The sequence below is a fragment of the Amia ocellicauda genome, chromosome 5, assembly GCF_036373705.1.
Source record: "Amia ocellicauda isolate fAmiCal2 chromosome 5, fAmiCal2.hap1, whole genome shotgun sequence".
Classification (NCBI taxonomy): Eukaryota; Metazoa; Chordata; class Actinopteri; order Amiiformes; family Amiidae; genus Amia; species Amia ocellicauda.
In genome coordinates this window covers 46,552,254-46,577,363 of record NC_089854.1, presented here as the reverse complement: position 1 = coordinate 46,577,363, position 25,110 = coordinate 46,552,254, and the positions used below count along the sequence as shown (strand labels likewise).

At 38.7% G+C, this 25,110-nt stretch overlaps 2 protein-coding genes and 1 long non-coding RNA gene across 5 annotated transcripts; 2 read left to right on the top strand and 1 right to left on the bottom strand.

Annotated features, from left to right (window-relative positions):
• Positions 1-784: 784 nt before the first annotated feature.
• Positions 785-5,535, top strand: depdc4 (DEP domain containing 4; the record flags this gene model as incomplete). Of its 2 annotated transcripts, XM_066705495.1 has the most annotated exon segments (6): positions 785-980; positions 1,421-1,650; positions 1,915-2,057; positions 2,275-2,400; positions 3,924-4,002; positions 4,454-5,535. In XM_066705495.1, coding segments are annotated over 6 exon segments (974 nt in total), but the record flags the coding sequence as incomplete, so codon positions are not given.
• On the bottom strand, positions 1,857-6,029 carry LOC136750427 (uncharacterized). The gene is made up of 2 exons (XR_010816866.1): positions 5,868-6,029; positions 1,857-4,567 (listed from the first exon to the last, which is right to left on the bottom strand). It is a non-coding gene; the product is annotated as an uncharacterized LOC136750427 (long non-coding RNA).
• A 20-nt stretch (positions 6,030-6,049) lies between these two features.
• Positions 6,050-25,063, top strand: scyl2 (SCY1 like pseudokinase 2). 2 transcript variants are annotated; one of them, XM_066705493.1, is made up of 19 exons: positions 6,050-6,186; positions 6,997-7,099; positions 8,510-8,712; positions 9,296-9,453; positions 10,096-10,240; positions 11,498-11,647; positions 12,641-12,862; positions 13,622-13,738; positions 14,088-14,213; positions 15,950-16,126; positions 16,676-16,798; positions 17,805-17,918; positions 18,632-18,764; positions 19,879-19,997; positions 20,518-20,618; positions 20,887-20,950; positions 21,100-21,189; positions 21,665-21,784; positions 22,336-25,063. In XM_066705493.1, the coding sequence occupies exons 3-19, from the start codon at positions 8,536-8,538 to the stop codon at positions 22,969-22,971; spliced, it is 2,772 nt and encodes a 923-aa protein (XP_066561590.1). In that variant the 5' UTR covers positions 6,050-6,186; positions 6,997-7,099; positions 8,510-8,535; the 3' UTR covers positions 22,972-25,063. The 2 variants fall into 2 exon arrangements, with proteins under 2 accessions (XP_066561590.1, XP_066561589.1); XM_066705492.1 differs by lacking the exon at positions 6,997-7,099.
• Positions 25,064-25,110: the final 47 nt, after the last annotated feature.

The following is a 25,110-nucleotide window of genomic DNA, read 5'->3' as shown; positions in this document are numbered from 1 at the left end:
ACAATTATTTATTTTATTAACAACCCCACAATATCTTCAATTTATGAGAACCAAAGTGAAACCATCTTCAAACATAACATAAAATATAACAGAAAAGTTGGAGTTACAGGCTCTAGGATCATGCTGAACTGTCATTGGTTGTGGATGGCTCAAAGCATATGCACAGATCCGTGAACAGATGTTTCCATTCCATTATTAAAATTGGCTGAGAAGAGCACTGTTTGGGTCTGATACTGTGCAATAGACAAAAGTGACACATTTAAGGGCTAAGCTTCAAGCTGATTTAATTACAATTTTGATGAGGCATTTAGCAAGTCCATCTGTTCTCTGATGTGAATAATTACATACATTATGTGTCTTCTATTATATGAAGCCATATTTGTAACCTGATTGAAGGAATTGGGATTTGTCTGTGATTGTGCCTCTGCATCTGGTAGTTAAATGTTTTATTATGATGAACAAGCAGACCCTGACAGACTATTAAATCAATTATCCCTCATGAAATTTTCCCATTGAAGATGTGCTCTGCTATTTTGCCATTTTCCCATTGTCCTTTTACTTAAACACACCTCCCTGTCCTCTCTTGTTTTCATGGTCTGGTCTCTAGATAAGATGAGGCTTCATGGTAAACATCTGTATGTCTATATTATACATTCATGCTTTGTATGTGCTCACTAATGTACTGTATGTATTTGGCTGTGGATGCCTTTAACCCATTAATCTTTTAATCTCCCTCTCTCTGCCTTCTTGGCTTTCTGCTTTGTATGGCTCTGTGTTCCCCCAGTCGTGGAGGACGTGTGGAAACAGCAGACTCTTTTACAGCTGCTGCAGATCCTTGACCTCCCTGTCCTGGATCGAATTTTGACAACACCTGTGAAGACTGAGCAGCAGAGAACAGTTCCGCTGTGTAATCAGGATGACCTTGTCATCTCCAATACTTGTGTGGACAGAGAGGTCACCCAGAGCCTAAACCTGCCCCAGTCAGTAATGCTAAACAACCTTATGCTCCTATTGTCCTTAGAATAGCTTCATCCATAGTGCAGGTTTTCAGTGCAGATTATTTTCAATTTGTGTGACAGAAAATGCTACTGGATGTTTCTGTCTTTCCCTGTGTTACAGTCCATGGTGTGTCTGTTAATCAGTACTCACAAATGACCAACAGGTTAACTGAATTGGGTTAACCTAATCTAGTATGCTTGCACAAAGTTGAAATATATTTAAAGTGTGTATACTCTATATAAACATACAGCATGCAATCTCTGAAGATTTATATATTTGTATTTTATTTAGATGAAATTGTCTTTTAAAACCAGCAAAACAACTAATTGCACTTTTCAGACTAATTTAAAACATTTTGAAAATGTTTAGATGACAGGAAAATGTGCCACTTCTCAGATTGTTGCGCTTGTTTTGTCATCAGGTTGGACATGTGGCTCATGGCTGCCACTGACTGCCTGGAATATTTCCCAGACCAGCTGATAGTGATCACTGGGGAGCACTTATCTCAGCAGTGTGCCGATGAAAAGCAGAGGATGAATATGCAAAAGAGGCTGCTCTTTGATACCATCTCAAAATACTATAGTCAAGAAAGAGACCCACTTCTAACAGACCGCTATTTTGACATTCATATGGGCATCATGGAACTTTTTGGTAATAAATAACACATGAGTGTATTTGCTTAAACATTAAGTTGTTAATATTTTCTTAGCATCCATATTTGCTGAAAGATGCAAGCTTCAAAGCATGTTTGCAATGCATATGAAAATGAGTTATCTACAATGTGATTTAAAGGGTGTAATGATGTTTGAATAAGTAATGAAGATGCATGCGTAATGAAACAGGCTAAATACTACAAGTTAAAAGGAATGCCAGTGCTTTTATTTTCCCTAATGTTTGGGTTGTTGGGTGTTTCAGAAAAGGACAAGGGACATCAAGCTTTTGAAGCCTCCCAGTTGTGTCTGAGACTGCTGGAGCCCAATGTGAGAGATGAACTGCGCAGACTGTTGGCATTCATGGCAGTGGCTGCAGAGCCTGAGGGATACAGGCTGCAGAAACAGGTAAGGATTATTGGAAGGTACTGCAATATACAGCCAAGAAAGGGATATAGTGGTATCAAGTGACCCACACCTACACTCTCGATTATCAACTTTTAAACACAACTATAGCATGCAGTGGGGAACAAGAGCTTGTCCTGGAGTACAGAGTTGTGTGATGCTTGTAGGATGCCTTTTCCAATACTTTTTTACCAATTTATTTTAACTTTTCTATGCACAGTATGACAACAGCTCAGTAGTGTGCCGGACCTTCCAGAAAGCCATTGTGCATAATAAATCCATGTCAAAGACTAAGACTGATCAGCTGGTCCTGTTTCTAATGGAGAACCACACTGAACTCTTTAAGGTAGGCTCCATGAGTTTTGGATATACTATGCAACTATACTGTAGTACTTCATCCCCTAAACAGCTACAGGGTATACACTAATGTAACAGTATTACCTAAAACAAAACTATATAGAGAACCATGGTAATAGTATATAGATGATAATAAGTATAATAACCCATTTGCTATGTAATTTTGGTATTTTCCATAAATATTTGGACAGTGATACAATTGTCATCATTTTGGCTCTTTACACCTTCACAATGGATTTGAAAGGAAACAATCAAGATGAGGAAGTGTAGACTTTCATCTTTAATTTGAGGGTAGTTACATCCAAATTGGGTGAAGGGTGTAATTCCTACACCAATTTTTATTTGTGGTCCCCTCAATTGTAGGGGCTCAAAAGTATTTGGACAAACTAACATAATTATTAATTAAATTGTGAGTTTCTATACTTGGTTGCAAATCCTTTGCCGTCAATGACAGCCTGAAGTCTGGAACCCATAGACATCTCCAGATGCTGGGTTTCTTCCCTGGTGATGCTCTGCCAGACCTGTACAGCAGCTGTCTTTAGTTCCTGCTTGTTCTTGGGGCATTTTGCCTTCAGTTTTGCCTTAGAAATCAAAACAAACCAATCAAAGAGATAGCAAAAACATTAGGTGTGGTCAAATCAACTATTTGGTACATTCTTAAAAAGAAAGATCGCACTGGTGAGCTCAGGAACACCAAAAGGCCCGGATAACCATGGAAAACAACTGTGGTGGATGACAGAAGAATTCTTTCCCTGGTGAAGAAAAACCCTTTCACAACCGTTGGTCAGATCAAGAACACCCTCCAGGAGGTAGGCGTATCTGTGTCAAAGTCAACAATCAAGAGAAGACTTCACCAGAGTAAATACAGAGGGTTTACAACAAGATGTAAACCATTGGTAAGCCTCCAAAACAGGAAGACCAGATTAGAGTTTGCCAAAAAACATCTAAACAACCCTGTACAGTTCTGGAACAACATCCCATGGACAGATGAGACAAAGATCAACTTGTACCAGAATGATGGGAAGAGAAGAATATGGAGAAGGGAAGGAACTGCTAATGATCCGAAGCATGGCAGAGGTAGTTTTATGGCATGGGCATGTATGGCTGCCAAGGGAACTGGTTCCCTTGTATTTATTGATTATATGACTGCTTACAAAAGCAACAGGATGAATTCTGAAGTGTTTAGGGCTATATTATCTGCTCAGATTCAGCCAAATGCTTCAAAACTCATTGGTCATATAAAAATGTGTGTAATTCCTACTCCGATCACCCAATTTGGATGTAACTACCCTCAAATTAAAGATGAAAGTCTACACTTAAAGCACATAGTTTCCTTTCAAATCCATTGTGGTGACGTAAAGAGCCAAAATGATGACAATTTTGTCACTGTCCAAATATTTATGGACCTAACTATACAATATACATTGTTTTTGAAAGCTGCACTTAATGATAAATCAAATTTACTTCATGCATAAATCTAACCATTTTTAAAATTAATATTCATTGAAATAGACTCCAGTATCACTGATAGAGACAGTTACCAAGCAGCTTCAGACTTTACAACAAGGAAGAGATCCAGATACCACAGCTGGTAGGTCTTCTTTCTTCACTTCCAGTGCTCCAGTAGAATTTCACCCTGCTATGCTGATGCATACAGTATCGAAGTTCAGTTTCTGATACCTTCCATGTATAATATGAAGCAAAAAATACTCTTTACACCAGTGTCTCTAAAGATAGATTATATTTGATTTAACCAGGTGTAGGCAGTTCCAGTCCTTGAGGTTGAAGGGGAATTCTGGTTTTCATTCTACCTCCATTCTTAATTGTCATTATTATGACAGGGAGTCAAATGACCTGTTTTTAACAGTTCTTAATCAGTCACCACATGTAGGGAATTAAGTTTGAAAGTGGGTTGAAAATGAAGCTGAATTTATACTGTAATAGTGGCTTAGCACTATGGCAAAAGTAGATTTCTGAAACCTCTTTCGGTGACCTATCTTGCTTTTATAATATATATATTTCATTTTTTTTCTCGTTGTCAGCGTTCACATTCTGTCAGCAGTTGACAGTGGAGCAGTATGAAGAACAAAGGGAACTGGCAACAATGAAGCAGCTCCAGCAGCTAATCCAGGATCTAACTCAGAACACCACCCTCCCTGTGAAAGAGAAAAAAAGGCTAATGAAGGAATTTGAGAAACATCACCCAGTGATCTTCTTAAAACATTTGTCCAGTGGATTCTAATGAAAAGATTTAACCAGACTGGAGGTGAATGGAGTTTTAGTATAAATTAATATATGAATACACTACAAAGGTACATTTAGGTTAAATGTAGGTTTCCAATACATAATTAGATATTAATACTGCTGGCTGTGATTTAAATTGTGCCTCTGTGATTGCGTTAATGCTTTCCTTCAAGGAAGTAGTTTAATTTTATTGATTTTAAGTATAAAGGGTGGCTTTTTTAATTAATGGAATTTTTTGCACTAGAAGTTGTCTTCACACTGGAAATTAACCTTTTATTGCAGTCCTGTTGAACAGCTGGTTGTAGCAGATGCTGAAAGCCATGGCCCAAAAATCTGTTGTCAACTATTGTATTTGCAGACAAAAAATCTCTAATTATTGACTAATGTAGAGACATGCGTGCCCGTGCTCCAGTTGGAAAACTACTTATGTTTTCACTTTTATGATACATGAACAAAACTTGATTATAAACTCAGGTATTATTTATAAGAACTAGCATGATGCTCAACATAATTTAAATGCTTTTAAATGATTTAAACGTGATAACACTAATATACCTTAAAATCGGTCTTCACTTCATTACACTAACCTTTTTAACTATCTCCTGGATACACCTAAAATAAAATCTAATTTACATAAAATACCTGAAACTGCCTATATTAGCTGTTTTTGGCAATATGTTCTAACACACCCTCACAATCTGTCACTATGTGTACAATGTATTCGTCTATTAGGTATAGTTCCATTCTTTATCTTTTGCCATTAATAATAATTTGTTAAAATTAATGGATTTGAAAAGTGTAATTGTATGTGTATTGTCATTATAAAACTTTAAGTCATTGTTTATCCAGTACTCATAATAAAACATGAATTGGTATCTGACACTTTTTCTTATGCAGTGTTTTGAAAAGGTGGTTTCTTCTGGTTGCATACCTCCATTGAGAGTACCTAGGTGAACACCAGAAGGTGAAATGAATGATATTTAAAATGTAACTGTTTTCAATTAAAAACAGATCTTATCCATATAAGAAATAATTTGAACATCCAAAGTTCAGCGTTCCAGAGCTATATGGTAAGAATGTATATAAACAGCTCTAAGCAATGTTAAACGTGAAAAAACAACTAGTGGTGTGTAACTAATATTACACTGACTTTCGAAGCTAGCAAGTCATTTTCTTCATGATAATAAAAGGCTGGCATGAACCAACACTTACACACTGGGGAGACTGACGTTAAAAAAAAACCTGTCGCGTCAAATACTGGAAATCCTGTTTGTTTTCATTCTTCTCTGTAACATCTTTGACACTCTACAGCCGCCACTTCCTGCACTTCCCTACCGCAACACTGCTGATCACATGACGTGAAATGGGCGGCGGTGGCGGTCTCATGTCGGAAGTGACGTAAAGCAGAGCAGGTAGAATTTGGTACGCTGGAAGATATGGAGGCTGTTGAGGGCTGCCACAAATGACGGGTTCCACTTTTAAACCTCTAAATTAGGATCAAGAAATCGTTGACACATTAGCCAGTACACAGGTAAGATTGCGTTTGTTTTGTTCCTCCACAGAAAACGAAAAAATGGCGTCTCGGGTCGGTGTGGTGTAGTTAGCAGTACTGTGTTGATAAAGTGACGTTTGGGAACTACACGAAACAGCAGCTGACCATTGACTGAGGGGGGCCTAGCAAGGTGTTTTGAATTCAGCGTATTGTACAGCGTGGGGACCTGCTCCTGTACTCTGCCGACAATCTGGTCTACAGGGATTCGGTTCCTTATGGTTGTTGCCGCCAACCTCATCCTGTTTTGGGAACAGACTTGACATCCGCAGATGCTTTAAATGTGTCGTAAAATTATGTAAGGCCAACTGTATCGTACCTCAACGAAAAACTACAGTCAGTGTATTCGCCATGTATTCTGCATTTGTGTTCTGTCCACAATAAAAGCTGCTCTAGTTAGAAATAAACGAGACAGATTGGTGCTCTCGATGTAGCCTAGATTTCATCATCATCATCATCATCATCATGCCTGTCGAGAAATACCCTGATGTGTATGTTTGGAAATATTTGATTTCGTTGCCTGTAAGTATTTCACATTGTTGATGTTTAATATCTGTTGATAGCAGGATCTGAAGCGATTTTACATACATTTTAACTTTGTAATCGCATGCAATACTATTGTAATTCATTGAATTACTTGCTTTGTTGGGTTTGTTTTCTTTTGGTGTGTGAAGAATTTGTTGTTTGGACTGAAAGTCTGGTGTTTGGATAGTACACAACAAAGGGTTTAATGGGATTAGATGGGATCCGAAACTAAATGTGCAGAATCTTACATTGAACTTTTCTATCCAGGGTTTCACGATTACGTGTGAAGCAGATATTAGATATGGCAAGACTGAAAACATCCCCAAGGAAACTGATGTTTCGCTTAAAAATATGAATTTTAAATGAAAAGGTAGTCATCAATGATTTTTATTTATTTATGTATGTATGTATGTATGTATGTATGTATGTATGTGCACCGATCTGCTCTGGGTGTGCTTCATTTAGGAACGGTATAATAATTTCAGACATCTCCTAATTTTAAGTTATTGACTTCTGGAGATGCACTCTCCACAGATTGTGCATATCAACATCAGGACACCATCAAAAACGTATTTGTATTGGGCTTTGTAAAACCCGGGGTGCAGGAGGCTGGGCTTTGCAGACAGAGAGAACTTCCCTTGATACGGGAATGTTGTCTTTTTCAGCTTTTTCTCTCTCCTCTTCCTTTCCCTAGTGTTGACAAACACTCTATGGCATTAATTGAAGTTATTTTAAGCAGATGCTCGAGAAGGAGTGGAAAAAAATGTAGATAAAAAGATGAAAGATCAGCTGTCTGTTTAGCCTGGATTTTGCTTTGAGTGTTGAGCCCTAAGGATTAGCTGGAGCTGTTCTACTGCCTATTTGTCAGGCCTGGTGGTGATGGTGGGGGTCCTTTTTGATGCTGCTCATCTTCTGTATGAAATAAGTTGCCTTTAAATATTCTTTTCTGCATTTTATATTAAAAACAAGATTTATTTACTTTGTAATTTGAGAGATTAAAGGGATGGAGCAAAGCTTGCTATTATTTGTTTCAAGTGGAACATGATCCAATTATATATGTAAAATATCCAGTTCTGATTATGTTTCAGTGGTAAACAACTATACTGTATTTCTAATCATGTTTTGATAAGCTGGCCCAGCATAAGTCATACCTTGTGGCACTTGAACTGCATGTAATTTATTTATCTGCTCTATTCTGTGCATAGAGCAACAGCAGGTTTTTGATCAGAGAAGTTTCAGCACACTATCTTGACTGGCTTGCAGTTTATTTATTCAATTCCAGAGTTTTTCAGCCTGAAAACAATGTAGTAACATCTGGATCATACACAAGATACCACTTATTTTCTCTTATAATTTAAACATAGTCACTGAGTGGCCAGACATACTGCTTATAGGTGTCCACAAAAGTGATTTGAACTTCTATTTCCAGCATTAACGAATGCTTTTCATTCTCTTATTACTAGCACAAGTGTCACTTGTAAGCAAAATTAAATTGTGCCGAAAATATAGGTAGCTGGTGTTTGCATTTTTGCAAATTCAGCACTGCACACAGTAAATATGAATGTATTGGTAAAATAAAAATGCCTTTCAAAATTCTCCTTTTCTATATTTCTAAATACTCTTCCATAATTTTGAATGTGGCACAGTTTAGGGCAGGCTTTGGCACTTTTCTCTCCGTTTGCAGCCAGAACAAAACCAAAACCTTCCCTTAGCAGCTGAGCTACCTTTTTTGTGTCCTTGGTTGCAAAGGGTTTGAAAATATTGCTGGCTATGTTTTTAGGTGACGCGGCCAGACAGTTGGAAACCATGGAGTCAATGCTCAGTAAGCTGAAAAGCACGGTCACCAAGGTAACCGCAGATGTTACCAGTGCTGTGATGGGGAACCCTGTCACCAGGGAGTTTGAAGTTGGGCGGCACATTGCTAGTGGTGGACCAGGTCTGTGCTGGAGGATCTACAATGGCACCAAAAAGTCAACCAAGCAGGTGGGAGGTTGATTGTGCATTGGATGACATTAAATAGGACTGACTTCAAAAACAGCTACATCTTAGTTACCTACCTCCATGACAGAGTGGTACCATAAGCTAGAATTATCATTCTTCTACACACACACACACACACACACACACATATATACACATACATACAGATATGTGCTAGCTGACAAGAATGATTATCTTTACAACAAATTAGAAATGTGTATAATATCCCGTATGATGTAATGTATGATGCAAGACCAACTATCGACTCAAATTGGCTTTGTCATATTTCTACTGTGCAGCAGTTTCTGGCTAGCTAATTTCAGCACGAAGATGAAAAGTAAATCCTCTCTGTTTTGCTGCCTTCAAGCTTTTGTAACCCCGCTGCTAATTTCACTATATAAACGTCTTTATGAAGGAATTGCATTGACACCGATATGTGTGCATACTCTCAATCTTTTAGCTAGGCAGTATCAGCTTGCATGTTTCGCAGTGAACTTTGCCAGTGTTCTCTAAATGCATAAAACAACATTCAATTAGACTTATTTTGTGGATTTATAAATGTTTTAAATTTGTTTTTGTTTTCCAGGAGGTAGCAGTCTTTGTCTTCGACAAGAAGGTAATAGACAAGTACCAGAAGTATGATAAAGACCAGATTGTAGATTCTCTAAAAAGAGGCGTTCAGCAATTAACAAGACTGAGGCATCCACGCCTGCTCACTGTGCAGCATCCTCTTGAAGAGTCACGGTAAGAACTGCAACTTGTCTTTGTTTTGAAAGGTTTTCAGTTGATTTCATGAACCCGAAGGCACCTGAATGTTTTTATGTCAAAACAAATTTTTTGACATTTCCACAAGGCCTTTCTGCATTGATTGTCAGAATATATCGGGTATATTTCCAGCAGCAATGGAATCAAGTCATGTTACTCCATTATATGGCCAGATTATTATTGTTATTATTTACACAAGCTCAGCCTTTATTGCACAATATTTAGTCAGAATATGTTCAATATTTTTGCCCGAACTTGTCTCTCTTTTCCAATGTTGCTTTGCTATGGCAGTCTGAGTTACTGCAGAACATAAAAATAGGAAAGAGATGTTACAGTGAAACTGTATGGTGTTGTGCTATTTAGAAATTTGGCTTTTAACAAGTAATTACTGATTTGTGTCTATTGAAAGAGTTAGTGTTGCTTTGGATGAGAATAAAATGCAGTTTATAATGTCCAGCACAATGGCTGGCATTGAGTATAGACCGCAAAGAAAAGGAGAAACTCAAATTACTAACTGAAATTAGTATTAGTATAGGCTTTTACATGGTTTAACACTTTACGTATATGTGTGTAGAACATATTTGCAAAAGGGTGCATTAATTGTCTTCTTGTTATTTATAGGGACTCCTTAGCTTTCTGCACAGAACCTGTTTTTGCCAGTCTATCCAATGTTCTTGGGCAATGGGACAACCTGCCGAGCCCTGTCCCCGCAGATATTAAGGAGTATAAGCTTTATGACGTCGAAACCAAATATGGCCTCTTACAGGTGAGTGTTGTGAACCTGAGCTGTAACATGAGACAGAAAGTGAACCATGATTCAAGGTTTGCAAGTCCTATCACGCCTGTAAGGTCCATGTTTTCTTCCAACAACAAAACGTCCTGAGTCTGTTTGTCTCCGGAACAAAGACTTGACATTATTTTATATAGACTGTGCTTCTGCAATTTATACCCAATGTCAACATCTTGAATATTACTGCATCTTTTTTCTCTTAAGGCTGTTTCTATGTGATTTCTATACTTGTTTTTGAGGCATATGCATAATGGTTACAGTGAATCAACCTTGAGGTATGGAAATAAAATAATCAGGAATTGGTTTAATTAGATTTTAATTAACAGCTGTCTGTAAAGCCTCTTTAATTAAGAGCTGTTAATTTTCTAGCTTGTCAAAATAAGCAGCTTGCTAATTTGTCTGCATCTTTGTCATAAATGATTTTCAGCTTTTTGCAAATCTTGCATTATCTGCTTTGTCAATGACGAATCTCATTTTTGTGCTTTGGAAATGGCCCTGGTTTGGTTTTCATCAAATCAATAGCATGGAATGAGGGAATCGTGATGTGTCTGTTCTTAATCGGGAATTCAAAGGCACTTGTCATTCTTGGGGAGATGATCCCTAGTGCATTGATCAGCTCAGAGTTATTGACCCTTTTGCAGTGTCTCGAGCTGTTTTACAATCTCATCGTGTGCTTGTATGGCGAGAGAGCGCGTCTTGGTCTCAGAACCCACGTATCAAGTAGCAGATTAGGCTCTTAAAGTCAGTATCTTAAGAACCCCCCCCCCCCCCACACACACACACACACACACACACACACACACACACACACACACACACACACACACACACACACTCAAAACTCTCAAAGTGCAATAAAACATGGCTCTTGTTGGCCAACAGACATTCAGTTTTTGTGAAACAAATCTAGTTTTCTGGTTGTCAAGGTTACACTGTTCTTTGACAGAATACTGCTTCATTATTAAGAGTGTGAATGTGGGGAATGTGGTTTGATTTAAAGTCTATTTGAAGTTTCATCTGCTGCCTTGGATGAAGGGTTTTTTTGGTAAGAAGATGACTTGATCATTGTTACAGCTGTTCACTGTCACTTGGCTGAGTTGTTGCTTCATAGAAATTTCTCTGGTCTCTTCTACACTGAATTCTCCATCAAGGCCAATGGATAAGCATGTCTGTGAGGCCTTTTTGTGTACATCTTTAATGGCTGTAATTTTTAAATGTATTTTGTCTATACAGATCTTTGAAGGATTGTCGTTTTTGCACAGTGGGGTGAAAATGGTCCATGGGAACCTGACTCCTGAGAATATCATTTTGAATAAAAGTGGGGCCTGGAAAATCATGGGATTCGATTTCAGTATTTCGTCACTGAACGCCTCGGAGCAGGAGGTGAGATGCCACTAGGCATGAGACTTGTACTGTTTGTTGTTGTTTCGTTTTTTTATTCTAGCTTACTTATGGCAGGAGATTTATGAAGGGGTGTGACCAGGTGGCTGGTGGCCAAAAAGTTTTGTGTGCACACCTCAGATGTATCTGACCGGGGGGGGGGGTTGGGGGGGGGTTGGGGGGGGGGTGGCATCCAAAAGGCAACTTTTGGATGATACCGCTATTTCTCTATTTCTCAGACAGCCAGTCTTGGTATAAAAGACTGATCACATTTTTTAATGTCTAGAAACAACATATAAAATGTAAAGAAAAAAGACCTGACAGGGATCGACACGATTTTATATTTATGTATTGACTGATTTACTCAAATAGGCAGTAGTGGCAAAGGAGGCTGATAACCTAATATTTTAAAATGCATGGAAAAATAAAGATAAAAGACCTGACACAGATCAACAAGATTTTAAAAATATATGAAGTATTATAAAAAAAAAAAATTAACCACATGCCAAAATCTCACTCCCCTACCGCATGGGGGCTTGAATGCAGTTTATTCCAAGTCTTAAGGGAGCGATGCTGATGTAACATGCTATGCAAGGTGCCTTGTTACTCCTACAGAATGGACCTGTTGACCTGAGACTAATATGGCTGTACAGCATGTTTTGTGTATATTGTGGAGCTGCACCACTTTGGATACAAATGTGAAGAATAACAAAAATGTACCTCATCAGACATTGTGTGAAAATGGTTTCTGTCACAAATCCATCCAGCTTGTAAATCATATTAAAATTTCACGGCTGTGTTTTTGTTTGCTTGTGTTATGCTCTTTATTTTATTATTATATTTATTTTTGGGGATTTTCTTGGAGTAACAATGTGGTTTTATATTGAGATATTGATCAATGTGAAGGGAAGCAAAAACACACTATGATTCTTTAAATAGTTATTCCAGTTTCTTATTTTCTTGTGCTTGTTTTTCTGTTTTGTTCTCTCTCCATAGCCAAAGTACTCATGCAAAGAGTGGGACCCCAACCTCCCCTCTCTATGCCTCCCTAACCCAGAGTACCTGGCACCAGAATACATCCTGTCTGTCAGCTGTGAATCAGTCAGTGACATGTATTCCATGGGAGTTGTCATGCATGCAGTATTTAATGAAGGAAAGCCCATCTTTGAAGTTAACAAGCACGACATTTTCAAAAGCTTCAGCAGACAGCTGGATCAGGTGATAAAGAATAAAACACCCCTTTCACTTCCATCTATATTTTTGGCTGTGCATCAGTGTGTTTCTTGTTTTTGCAAAAGATCTGAACACTGACATCTCCCCCGTTCCCCCTCTCCCCCAAGAATACAACTGCATGAAAAATGTAATGTATGTCTAATTTAAAAATAACAATAAATCATAACATGTTTAATTTGACTTTAAAGGCTTGAATGTTTATATAATCAAGTTGTCCTCGGTGTATGTTTGTTCTAAATGTATTTATTTTATCTGACTTTCATGAGTCAATGTCAGAAGAATTTTCAGGTGGTAGAAGAAATGATTTGCTAATCTAGATGCACACAGAAATTATACTTTAAATGCACTTGGTTTAGAAGTAGAAATTCACAGATTCATTCTGCATAATGTCACTTTTGCACGGGCAGACTATACTGCCAGTAGGTCAGATCAAATAGTCCATGACTATTGCAGCCCCAAATTTTGAAATTGAATCCAGTCCTTACCGGCCACAATTGGTTAACTAAACTGATTATACACTTAACTGTGCCTATTTAAAGAGACTTGTATATGATAATTTAAAGAGACTGATACAGTTGTATAGTTTGTGGACCTCAAGGACTGGGATTTGAAAAATGCTGTCCTAAGTTTGATCATTTACTACTTGTAGAATTACCCAGATGGACAATTTAAACAAACGCCCCGCTCCGAGGTGGAATGGGCTTGTGTGCGTTCATTGTGTTGCTCTTGTGTTCCTCTATCCAGCTAAGTCGCCTCAGCCCCAGTGTTCTGTCCAAGATTCCCGAGGAGGTGCGTGATCATGTTAAGATGCTGCTCAATGTCACCCCCACCGTGAGGCCCGATGCAGATCAGATGACAAAGGCAAGTGGAGTGACAGGGATTTGAAAGATCAAACCTGAAATGCGGCAAGAAAAGCTTCAGAGGAAAGTTATTTTGCGATATGGCTGCAACTGTTATTTTATTTCATTTTTGTGGAAGAAGGCGTTTCTGGTAGCTGTGGAATTATTTTTTTTGTAAAGAATGACATCCACATTGATTTTAAGATGTAAAACACCTGAATAATGTGAATCTAGATTAAATTGAGGCCTAGCACTGTTTGTCACGTGACATTTACACTGAAAACGGAAGCAAGCAAAGATTTCAACATGTTAATACCATCATCTTTAATGTCTTTGTGATCATTTTATTGTAATTTTGGCGGCACTTGCAGATTCCCTACTTTGACGATGTTGGCGCGATGACACTACAGTACTTTGACTCCTTATTCCAAAGAGACAACCTTCAGAAATCACAGTTTTACAAGGGCCTTCCAAAGATCCTTCCGAAATTGCCCAAGGTATGTTATTGTGTTGTTGTTTTGGAGTGCTTTCAATTTGCTTCAATCAATGGAGATGCCCACAGATTGTCCAATAGTAACATTACCAAATCTCCAAAACTGTTTTGCGTGGTTCTCTAAAAGTACATTTTCTATCTTAATGTGCTTCAAACACATCTTTATGGAGCTTCCTCATTTGTGTCCAGTAGAAACTGAGCTGCTACCCATTCAGATTCATTTGTCTAATAGTATTGATTGCTTGCTCTCTGCAGGCAGCAGTTTGTCAGATGTGAGAGTTTGTGAGAGATTCTGTCCCCTGGCAATAAAATGTTAGGAAGGGTGTAAGCTGAGAAGAGAGATGGAGGCTTCCTTCTAGTCAGTAGGAACTGATTGTCTCCACACGCTCAGCATAATAAACATAAGAACTACACTCACCTAAAGGATTATTAGGAACACCTGTTCAATTTCTCATTAATGCAATTATCTAACCAACCAATCACATGGCAGTTGCTTCAATGCATTTAGGGGTGTGGTCCTGGTCAAGACAATCTCCTGAACTCCAAACTGAATGTCTGAATGGGAAAGAAAGGTGATTTAAGCAATTTTGAGCATGGCATGGTTGTTGGTGCCAGACGGGCCGGTCTGAGTATTTCACAATCTGCTCAGTTACTGGGATTTTCACGCACAACCATTTCTAGGGTTTACAAAGAATGGTGTGAAAAGGGAAAAACATCCAGTATGCGGCAGTCCTGTGGGCGAAAATGCCTTGTTGATGCTAGAGGTCAGAGGAGAATGGGCCGACTGATTCAAGCTGATAGAAGAGCAACTTTGACTGAAATAACCACTCGTTACAACCGAGGTATGCAGCAAAGCATTTGTGAAGCCACAACACGTACAACCTTGAGGCGGATGGGCTACAACAGCAGAAGACCCCACCGGGTACCACTCATCTCCACTACAAATAGGAAAAAGAGGCTACAATTTGCACAAGCTCACCAAAATTGGACAGTTGAAGACTGGAAAAATGTTGCCTGGTCTGATGAGTCTCGATTTCTGTTGAGACATTCAGATGGTAGAGTCAGAATTTGGCGTAAACAGAATGAGAACATGGATCCATCATGCCTTGTTACCACTGTGCAGGCTGGTGGTGGTGGTGTAATGGTGTGGGGGATGTTTTCTTGGCACACTTTAGGCCCCTTAGTGCCAATTGGGCATCGTTTAAATGCCACGGCCTACCTGAGCATTGTTTCTGACCATGTCCATCCCTTTATAACCACCATGTACCCATCCTCTGATGGCTACTTCCAGCAGGATAATGCACCATGTCACAAAGGTCGAATCATTTCAAATTGGTTTCTTGAACATGACAATGAGTTCACTGTACTAAACTGGCCCCCACAGTCACCAGATCTCAACCCAATAGAGCATCTTTGGGATGTGGTGGAACGGGAGCTTCGTGCCCTGGATGTGCATCCCACAAATCTCGATCAACTGCAAAATGCTATCCTATCAATATGGGCCAACATTTCTAAAGAATGCTTTCAGCACCTTGTTGAATCAATGCCACGAAGAATTAAGGCAGTTCTGAAGGCGAAAGGGGGTCAAACACAGTATTAGTATGGTGTTCCTAATAATCCTTTAGGTGAGTGTATATTTATATTTGCGACAAGTACATATTTTTATGCTTTGTACTATCTCTCATAACAATAACATTACTGGAGTGTAGCTCGGGTCTGATGTGTTGTCGTGTCGTTTAGCGTGTGGTAGTGTACCGCATCCTACCAGCCCTGACCTCGGAGTTTGTCAATCCGGACATGGTTCCTTTCGTTCTGCCGAATGTCCTGCTGATAGCTGAGGAGTGCACCAAAGAGGAGTATATCAAACTTATCCTGCCCGACCTCACCCCTGTCTTCAAACAGCAGGAACCCGTGCAGGTATTGACACCCATAGGAACAACACACACTAAAACAAGGCTAAGATGGCTGATGTATTAAAGGGTTTTGCTACAATTGTTCTGTATTTCCTAGAAGGTAATTTTAATTTGCTAATGATTCAAAACCAGCAGAAGTAGTAACATTTCCTTCATACAGTGAAGTGAATGAATAATGTTTATCTTAACGGAATAATTTCAAAGAATGATGGTGAATTGACTGAGTTTAGCCATTTTACTGAACCTGGGGTAGTGAATTGTGAATAATGAACAACAAAGCTATTGTGCAGTGAAGGTTTCTCTGCTCTGAGAATTGTGAACAATACACTTCTTTAATAATTACAAAATATGTAACCAAATTACTATTTAGTTGTTTTGTTTTTTTGTTTTCCATGCTCTCAGGCTAGCAATATGGTGAGTGAATTTGTCCCATGCTACTTAATTGTAATCTCCTCTTTTTAAAAAATTTTTTTTTTAATATTTTAAACTTGAAAAATAGGGTTGCGCTGCTGTTTTTGAGATTTGTTTTTAGAATGACGTTCCCTTCTTTCAGATTCTGTTAATCTTTCTGCAAAAAATGGATTTGCTGCTGACTAAAACACCTGCAGATGACATTAAGAACTGTGTCCTCCCGATGGTCTATAGAGCTTTGGAAGCACCGTCCATTCAGATTCAGGTAGCAGCATCGCCTCTCTTATTTGGCAGAACTAATACACTTTCTGACTGGGTAACCTACAGTGCCTTGCGAAAGTATTCACCCCCCTTGGCATTTTTCCTATTTTGTTGCCTTACAACCTGGAATTAAAATGGATTTTTGGGGGATTTGGGGAACCCAGTCTCAAATCTCTGGAAGACTGAAACAGGTTTCCCTCAAGAATTTCCCTGTATTTAGTGCCATCCATCATTCCTTCAATTCTGACCAGTTTCCCAGTCCCTGCTGATGAAAAACATCCCCACAGCATGATGCTGCCACCACCATGCTTCACTGGGGATGGTGTTCTCAGAGTGATGAGAGGTGTTGGGTTTGCGCCACATATAGTGTTTTCCTTGATGGCCAAAAAGCTCAATTTTAGTCTCATCTGACCAGAGTACCTTCTTCCATATGTTTGGGGAGTCTCCCACATGCCTTTTGGCGAACAGCAAACGTGTTTACTTATTTATTTCTTTAAGCCGTACACTCCACAGTGCTGGGCTTTATGGAAGAGTAGCCAGAAATAAAAACATTGCTTAAAGTGGACAGATACTCCAATCTCCAATCATGTGACACTTAGATTGCACACAGGTGGATTTTATTTAACTAATTATGTAAGTTCTGAAGGTAATTGGTTGCACCAGATCTTATATAGGGGCTTCATAGCAAAGGGGGTGAATACATATGCACATACCACTTTTCTGTTTTTTTATTTTTTTTAAATTAGTTATTTTTTTCATTTCACTTCACCAATTTTGACATGTCCATTACATGAAATCCAAATAAAAATCAATTTAAATTACAGGTTGTAATGCACCAAAATAGGAAAAATGCCAAGGGGGGTGAATACTTCCAGAAGGCACTGTACAAGTGACTGTTTCCACTATATGAATTCAATTCCAGAACAGGATTTACAAAATCTCCTCCACTTATCAGTAACTGAGTGATTTGTTTTGTTTTTTCTTCAATCATTCCATTTCTGTTTTTACAGGAACTCTGCCTAAACATCATCCCTACTTTTGCCAACTTGATTGATTACCCCTCCATGAAGAACTCCTTAATCCCCCGCATTAAAAATGCCTGTTTACAGACTTCATCTCTGGCAGTGAGTAGAAAGATCCCATTCTGCTTCCATGGTGCTTTTTCTTCCTTGACCACTGTTTAAGTGGTTTTAGAATTGAATTTAGAGCCATCATTCACAAATTGTAGTCTCTAGGCTGTTTTAATTTCCACGCAAACTAGTAATATTCCAAATGCACCCTTAAGTCTGATTTCTGATATGTGCTGGCTAGATAAATTATGTGCTTGGGGAATTCCAGATTATTCTGGATATGAAAAAAGCAGAACAATCAAATCATTCCATTCCAGAATGCATAGTTAATTGCCTTAAAGAAAGTGTGTGAATGATGGCTTAATAATTTGTATCATTCATTAACTTGTTGGTGATGGAGGTTTGAAAATGTAATGTAACTTATTGCGCCAGGTGTTAAGATCCACTCAATTTTGGTGTGTTTTCTGTTGAGATTCAACAAGGCAGCATGCAACTAAGATCGACAAGGGTAATGCCAACAATTTGTATGTTTTTCACAGAGCCAGAGTTATAGGATCTTACCAATGATTTAACAGAATGGTGCCACATGGATTATTGTCTTTCTCCCAGTATTTTGCAATACTTAGAAGTACAGAGACTACTTATAATGGGATTAGTGAGAAGATAAATTGGAAAAAGGAAAATTCTAATCTAACCTATTTCTTCAGGGTTTCATAATCTACATTGCACCTTGGTTTGCCTTAATTCAATCTCGATTCCTTTTGCAGGTCCGTGTAAATTCACTGGTTTGTTTGGGCAAGATATTAGAGTACCTCGATAAATGGTACGTGATTGATGAAATCCTGCCGTTCTTACAGCAGATCCCATCCAGGGAACCAGCAGTGCTTATGGGAGTTTTAGGTAATGTATTTTTTTGTTTTCCCACTCTCATGCAACACACTCACAGCTGTCATTCAAAACCCGACACCACACAAATGTCACTTTAGGGCTGCAAAGCTGTCAAATCTGAGTTGTTAAAGACTTCACTTAAATGTGAAATAGTAAAGGTATATATTTAAAAAATAATACCCCATACAACTGTTTTATTTCAAAGAAAAAGTTGTTATAACTGTTCTTCTAACTTTGGAGGTGATTTCTCACAGGGGATTTCAGTTTTCAGTTTCAGAAAAATGAGCAGTTGTGTCTGTAAAAGTGATAAATAAACTTTAGTGCATTCAAGCCATGAGGATTAATCACAACACACCCACTTAAAGCAAGGAGTTGGCAGTTCCCAAGGTTTCCTTATTCTTTAAGTTTAAATGCTTTGCCTTCGGTGTTTATAGTCCCAAGGGGTTTCGGAGATGTTTTCAATGGCCTGAGTGAGTTTTAGAAAAGAAATTAAGCCTCCTATTCATTATCGTTCACAACATCTGTTATTGTATTCCACAACAGGAAGATTTATCTTTTTAAAGGGAAGCTGAAGCCTATAATGAAAACTATAATTTCTGTAAATGTATGGTTGGATATAAACTAAAATTTAAGTGGTTATCTAGAAGAGTATTGTATGTAAGTACATAAAATAAAGAATGAAAAAATTTGCAGGATCTTTCTGCCTGTTCAGGAGCTGGAAATGCAGCTCCCTGCAAAATACTAACCAAGATCTGCATTTCAACAGTAGGTGGTTCTACAATATCACACTTATTTATGAACGTCATTTTTTTTTTTCTCCCCCCCTCTCGGTTTGTAAAGAAGTGCAGTGTAGGTTTACAGATTGAAATTTCTGGAAGTAATTGATTCACAGAAGTGTAACATAGCAGCAATTCTAAAAGCATCTCTTGTGATGTACAAATGATTAAAATAAAGATACATAAATAAATGGGAACATATGGTCTTACTGTCAAGAACACTGACATTTTTAAACTTGAAATCCTATTCAAATCACTACAATCTCCCTGTGTCTAGCATTTTCAGTTAGTGCTTACAGACTATGCTATTTCTTACAATATGACAATTGTGATTTTATGTGTTCTCATAGGTATCTACAAGTGCACGTTTACCCACAAAAAGCTGGGCATTCCCAAAGAACATCTGGCTGGGAAAGTACTGCCCCACCTTGTTTCTCTCAGTATAGACAACAACCTCAATCTCAATCAGGTGAGACGCAGAACTGAGAATAACTCCAATCTTTATCCTATCCAGCATTTCTAGTTCAGCTCCTGTATTCAGGAAAGCTGACCAGTTGACCAGGTGAAGACTTCTGGGGTAAACCTTGCTGTAGGACATTTCACATTGCATGGGACTTAAATTCTGTAATTTATAATTAAACCTCAATATCACATTTATATTGGGTGTTTCATTACAAAAAGCACTTTAGTACACTTAACAGTAATACCCCATTTTCAGGGTGGAATGTGGTTAATATTCTGCACATGGTCCCTGCATGACAGTTTGAACCAACAAATGAATTTATGGGTAGTGTAACTCCTTCTTTTTGGACCTAGGTATTATCTGGATATCACACTCAATATAAATTGTGTATTACGCATTAATAACATGTTGGTCAGGAATCCTGTGTAAAAGAGTAATCATAGGACCTGGTATGGCCCACTGTGTGGATAGGGTAAATCAGGGGTCTGTCATCAGCAATGACTCTTATTTGTTTCCCTTCCACCAGTTCAACTCCTTCATGGCTGTTATTAAAGACATGTTGAATCGAATGGAGGCAGAGCACAAGACAAAACTGGAGCAGTTACATGTAATGCAGGAACAGCAAAGGTAGGGAAACGACATGGCTTCAAACAACACTGCTCCTTTAACAGCCTCATCTTTGTGCAGCCTGCATTCAAACAGACGCATCCTCAATCCAGATCTTACTTATTTGAAGCTCCAGATAGTTCTTTTGGTGAGGGATTTACTGTTTTTTGCATGATGGATTTCTGTATCTTTCTATTTTAGAAATGCTAACACTTGTGCCTGGTTTGCAGTTTAAACTTGTTGATATTCTGTTGTCCGTGTTCAGTGACTTTTGCGGTCTCTTGTCTAGGGGTTTGGATATCTCTAATCAGTTAAACAAATCGGAGGAGACAAAGACAAGCCCAGGAAACCAGGTGAGAGGTCATCCGAGGTCAAAATTCTTGTAACAAATAAGTGACAAAGGAGTTTAGCTCTTGTCTGTCCTTTAGTAATACATGTACAATAATGGTGTAATATATGTGTACTATACATTGTGTTTTAAAATGCGTCTGTCTGTTAACAGATTGACAGGATGTTCGTGGTGGACATGGTGACTGGCGGAGTCAACGGGAAAGAGAACGGTCCTTCTGTGACGGTCCCGCAGCCATCCAGAGTAATCTCCTCTTTTGATTGTTTTTTTTAAGCATCTGCAGAGCTGAACATACTTAAAGTCTGAGATATAAGTGAAAATGTTTTTACCTCAGGTGTTATAATTAACCTGACTGTATGGGCCCAGCTGTAATAAAACTACAGGTTGTATTAGACAATGGGGTGTCAGAATCAATTACTGCAGGCTTTGGGATTTTTGTGTCCCCTCAGAAGCTCCCAAATAATCAAATGATTTAATGATTTTCTCGGTTAGATTAACATTTGTACATTTTTAGTTTTGCAGCTGATATCGTACAATGTGTGGACTCCTCAAGATACTGTACCCTCTAAACATTTTCGAGTCTAGAGTCTAATTCGTCAAGAGCTACGAGCTGGAAAACCTGCCAGGACCCTTTGACACCCCTGTGTTACATGGTTGCTTTGTTTCATAACACGGACGTTCTGTGCTTTGTCAATGTGCTCTTTCCTTCTTTTCCCAGGCTTCTCTAACTCTGGAGGAAAAACAGCGTCTCGCTAAAGAGCAAGAGCAGGCGGCAAAACTGAGGACTCAGCAGCCTCTCGCACCGCAGAACGTGAAACCCACAGCCTCGGCAAAGCAGGTCAGTCTTGTCACGCCTCCCCTGCCTGTAGTGCATCCATTACGGTGCGTTTCGGCAGGAAAATCTACAAGCATGGTGTGTGTCTCAGTGATTGTGTCTAGCTTTTTCATCTGCTTTCCTTAAAACCCAAATATATGCAAAGAAGGATTTTTGCATTTTATACCACTGTATGTGAAAACGTGACAAAATTTACTTTTCTTTTGGGCTTTCTGCAAAAAAGGTAGGTTTTGAGTTTTCCTCACAATTCGTTTTGCAGGAAGCATATGTAAAAGGAACTTGCCTAAAGCACGTAAACTCCCCCCCAAAAGCAGAATTGAGAAAATATATTTCTTGTTTTCACCTATCAAATGCCCCTGACTTATTATTGTTAGTATAAATAACCAGAGATTAAATGCTCTTGAAACTGTACACAACAGTGGAGGACATGAGAAAGAAGCTCCATATCAAGAGATCCTTAGATAGATAAATTCATCAATCAATTAAAAGTCTTTGTTGACCTTTCTTGCATGGATCTGTGGTGTATTTATGACATGAGAAATCTTCCTCTTCAGACCAAGGACCTGACGAGCACCCTTCTGGACAGCATGTCGTCCATGGGCGGCCTGTCTCTCAGTGCAACCAAACCAGCCTCCACACAAGGCTTCTCCTCGGGGCCTCCCAGGGGCAACATGGGCACCATGGCAGCCATGAGCAACGGCTTTGGCACTGGCCTGAGCTTCCAGTCTTCGGGCATGAACCTGGGAATGTGCCCCCCAGCCCAGACCATGTACGGGGGATTGGCCACCACCACCAGCACACCCAACTTCACTTCGCTGGGCGGGTTGAGTCAGCCGGGACCCATGGGCATCCCTCAGCAGAGTAAACCCACCAACCTATCCGCTCTGGACTCCCTCTTCACACCACAGAAACCCAAAGTTAGCCTCAACCAAATGGCCCCCAAACCTGCCCCCGTGACCGCCACTGCCACTTCCAGTCCGTGGTTGAACCAGCTTGTACAGCCCCAGGGCGCCCAAGGCATGAACATGGCCATGGCTCCGGCCCAACCCAACATGCTGGCACAGGGAGGCTTTGGGATGCAGGCCAACCCTTTCTTCAATCCCCAGAACTTCTCCCAACCTGGATTGCAGAACAGCACTATGAAGACCAGCACCTCCGCAAACAATGACTTGAAGGACCTTTTCGGCTAGAACTTTGATGTGCGTTATTTGCCTTTATATTAAAAAAAAAAAAAAAAACTGGGGGAGGGGGACTGAAATGTGTTTTTAGTTTTTTGGACTTCAGCTCAAATTTCTTCAGATTGTTTTGTGTGGTGGTGGGTGTTAAATTACCCTCAGATTTTAGGCTTTAGAAGGGAAGCAGCGAACACTAGAAGAGCGGATATCCCACTTGTGCATTTGTGGCGGCAGCTTCTGAAAAGTACAGAACTCAGAAGCTGAAATGGGGGAGGAAATCAAATTGCGACAAAGCACTTTTTATACAGTATATTATGATTTACCATGAACCACACAAAGCATATGTCCAAAACTAGTTTCTGAACTAGGAGTTCATGATTTTGATTATTAACATGCATCATGCTCTGAATATCATTCAGACAATCATTTAACATTTTTAATTGTATGACAAAATACTGCTACACATGGCTGAATGGAAATATGCCAGTGTCCATAACCCATCGTTTTGTGTTCATGAGAACATAGTCTTAGTTTTCTTTAACTTTTTTTTTTTGGGCTGCTCAAAATACCACAGGGCCTTACTCGCTGAATGTGACAGGTGTGATTTTATTTCCTTTGATTTGTTAAAAAGCAGTCAAACTAAATGGAAGCAGGACAGAATGAATTTAGTTATCAGTAATCTGCCTCTTTATTTAGTTGTTGTGTGTGATCTTCAGGATTTGGGACCACATGGCATTGCTGAAAAATGCCTTTCGCTGTATACAAGATCTCCTTCTCCGACCATTGTATTTGCCTTTGAAAATGAAATTCGATCTTGCTGCACATTTAGTTTAGGTAGCGGAGAGAGGATGCTAGGTTGAAAATGAAAGTAGCGATTTATTGTACATAACTGGTCAATTACTTTATTAGGTGATTTGAACATTGTATATTTACTGTACATTGAAAGATACTTTTATAGATCTAGACGGTTCCATGAAAGGAGCATTATTCAAGACACTGAAGTGTTTCTGGCAATAGACAACTTTTTTTTTTTTTTCCAGTACACTGTAAGTATTTAGGTTTCTTGTGTTTATCAAAAATTAAGCCTTTATTGTATTGTTTCTCTGTGCACGATAATTTATAATTTAAGTCTCCTAGTGCAAATGATTTATCTGGCCAAGACACTTAAACTGTTTCATCAGATCTGTGAATCGTCAGGAATTCTGTGCTTTACCACATGCAGAAACAACCTGAAAATCTGAAAGGTATTTACAGTTGTTTGACATATCAGGTAAATTAACTGTTTTTCTGTTTTTGTCTTTTTTTTAATCTATAAACAATTGTTTTCTTTTCAAATATTGAAAATCAAGTTTTTATGGGCCCTGTGATGCTGTAATCATTCTGCAACAACAGTTATTCTGATGTTGGCTACGTAAGATTAAACCTTTACATCTATAATAATTTACTGCCTTTTGTTTAAGATAATCTGCTTCATTTTTCTTGTGAAGTATTAACCCAGAAGATTTTTTAATTTGCAGGCTTAGTTTAAGGGTACAATGTTTTTTTGGGTTGTTTTTTTTGGATGAAGGTCAGTGTATAAGCATTGATTGCAGAACACTGTTACTCCTGTATGTGTACTACAGTAATTCAGGGAACATGGGAATTAATATAACCTGCAAACATCAGGGTTTTTTTGGTTGTTTTTTGTCAGCGAGGTGTGGTATATTTTATTTAAATCCTTCAATTGTCCTGGCTTTCTAGCTTTTTTGTTTTCTATTTGTACACCTAATTCTAAATGTCTGTTTATCTGCAACTGAAGACTTGGGACTGTCAGTTGTGGACCCCATATTGGTGATTGTCTTTCTGTAGAAAGGCCTGTTGCAGAACCACAGCATCCCAACAACACACTAACTCTGGTCATGTGCGTTTCTTCCCATCGCTGTAACGTCTGCTGTGATTTTTGTGTAACTATTTGTATACAAAAGGGGACCGTCTTAGCATGAAAATGTAATTTAAGTCACTTGACGTCTATTTGGAAACAAATGAATCAAACAAAACAAAAAGACAATTCTTATATAGACTTTGATTCTTTAGATAAAGATGTGTAATAAATGTACAGTGTTGCGTATTTGTGCACCTTTTTGTATTGTCTGAGTGATAGTGTTGTCTGAAAGG

What these genes read in the sequence shown, in the direction of transcription:
- scyl2 (XM_066705492.1), top strand. Translation starts at nt 8,536, where the DNA reads ATGGAGTCAATGCTCAGTAAGCTGAAAAGCACGGTCACCAAGGTAACC. An exon ending in TCAGCAGACAGCTGGATCAG is followed by an intron (nt 12,863 to 13,621) that starts GTGATAAAGAAT and finishes TCCTCTATCCAG; the next exon opens with CTAAGTCGCCTCAGCCCCAG. An exon ending in AGTGCTTATGGGAGTTTTAG is followed by an intron (nt 18,765 to 19,878) that starts GTAATGTATTTT and finishes GTGTTCTCATAG; the next exon opens with GTATCTACAAGTGCACGTTT.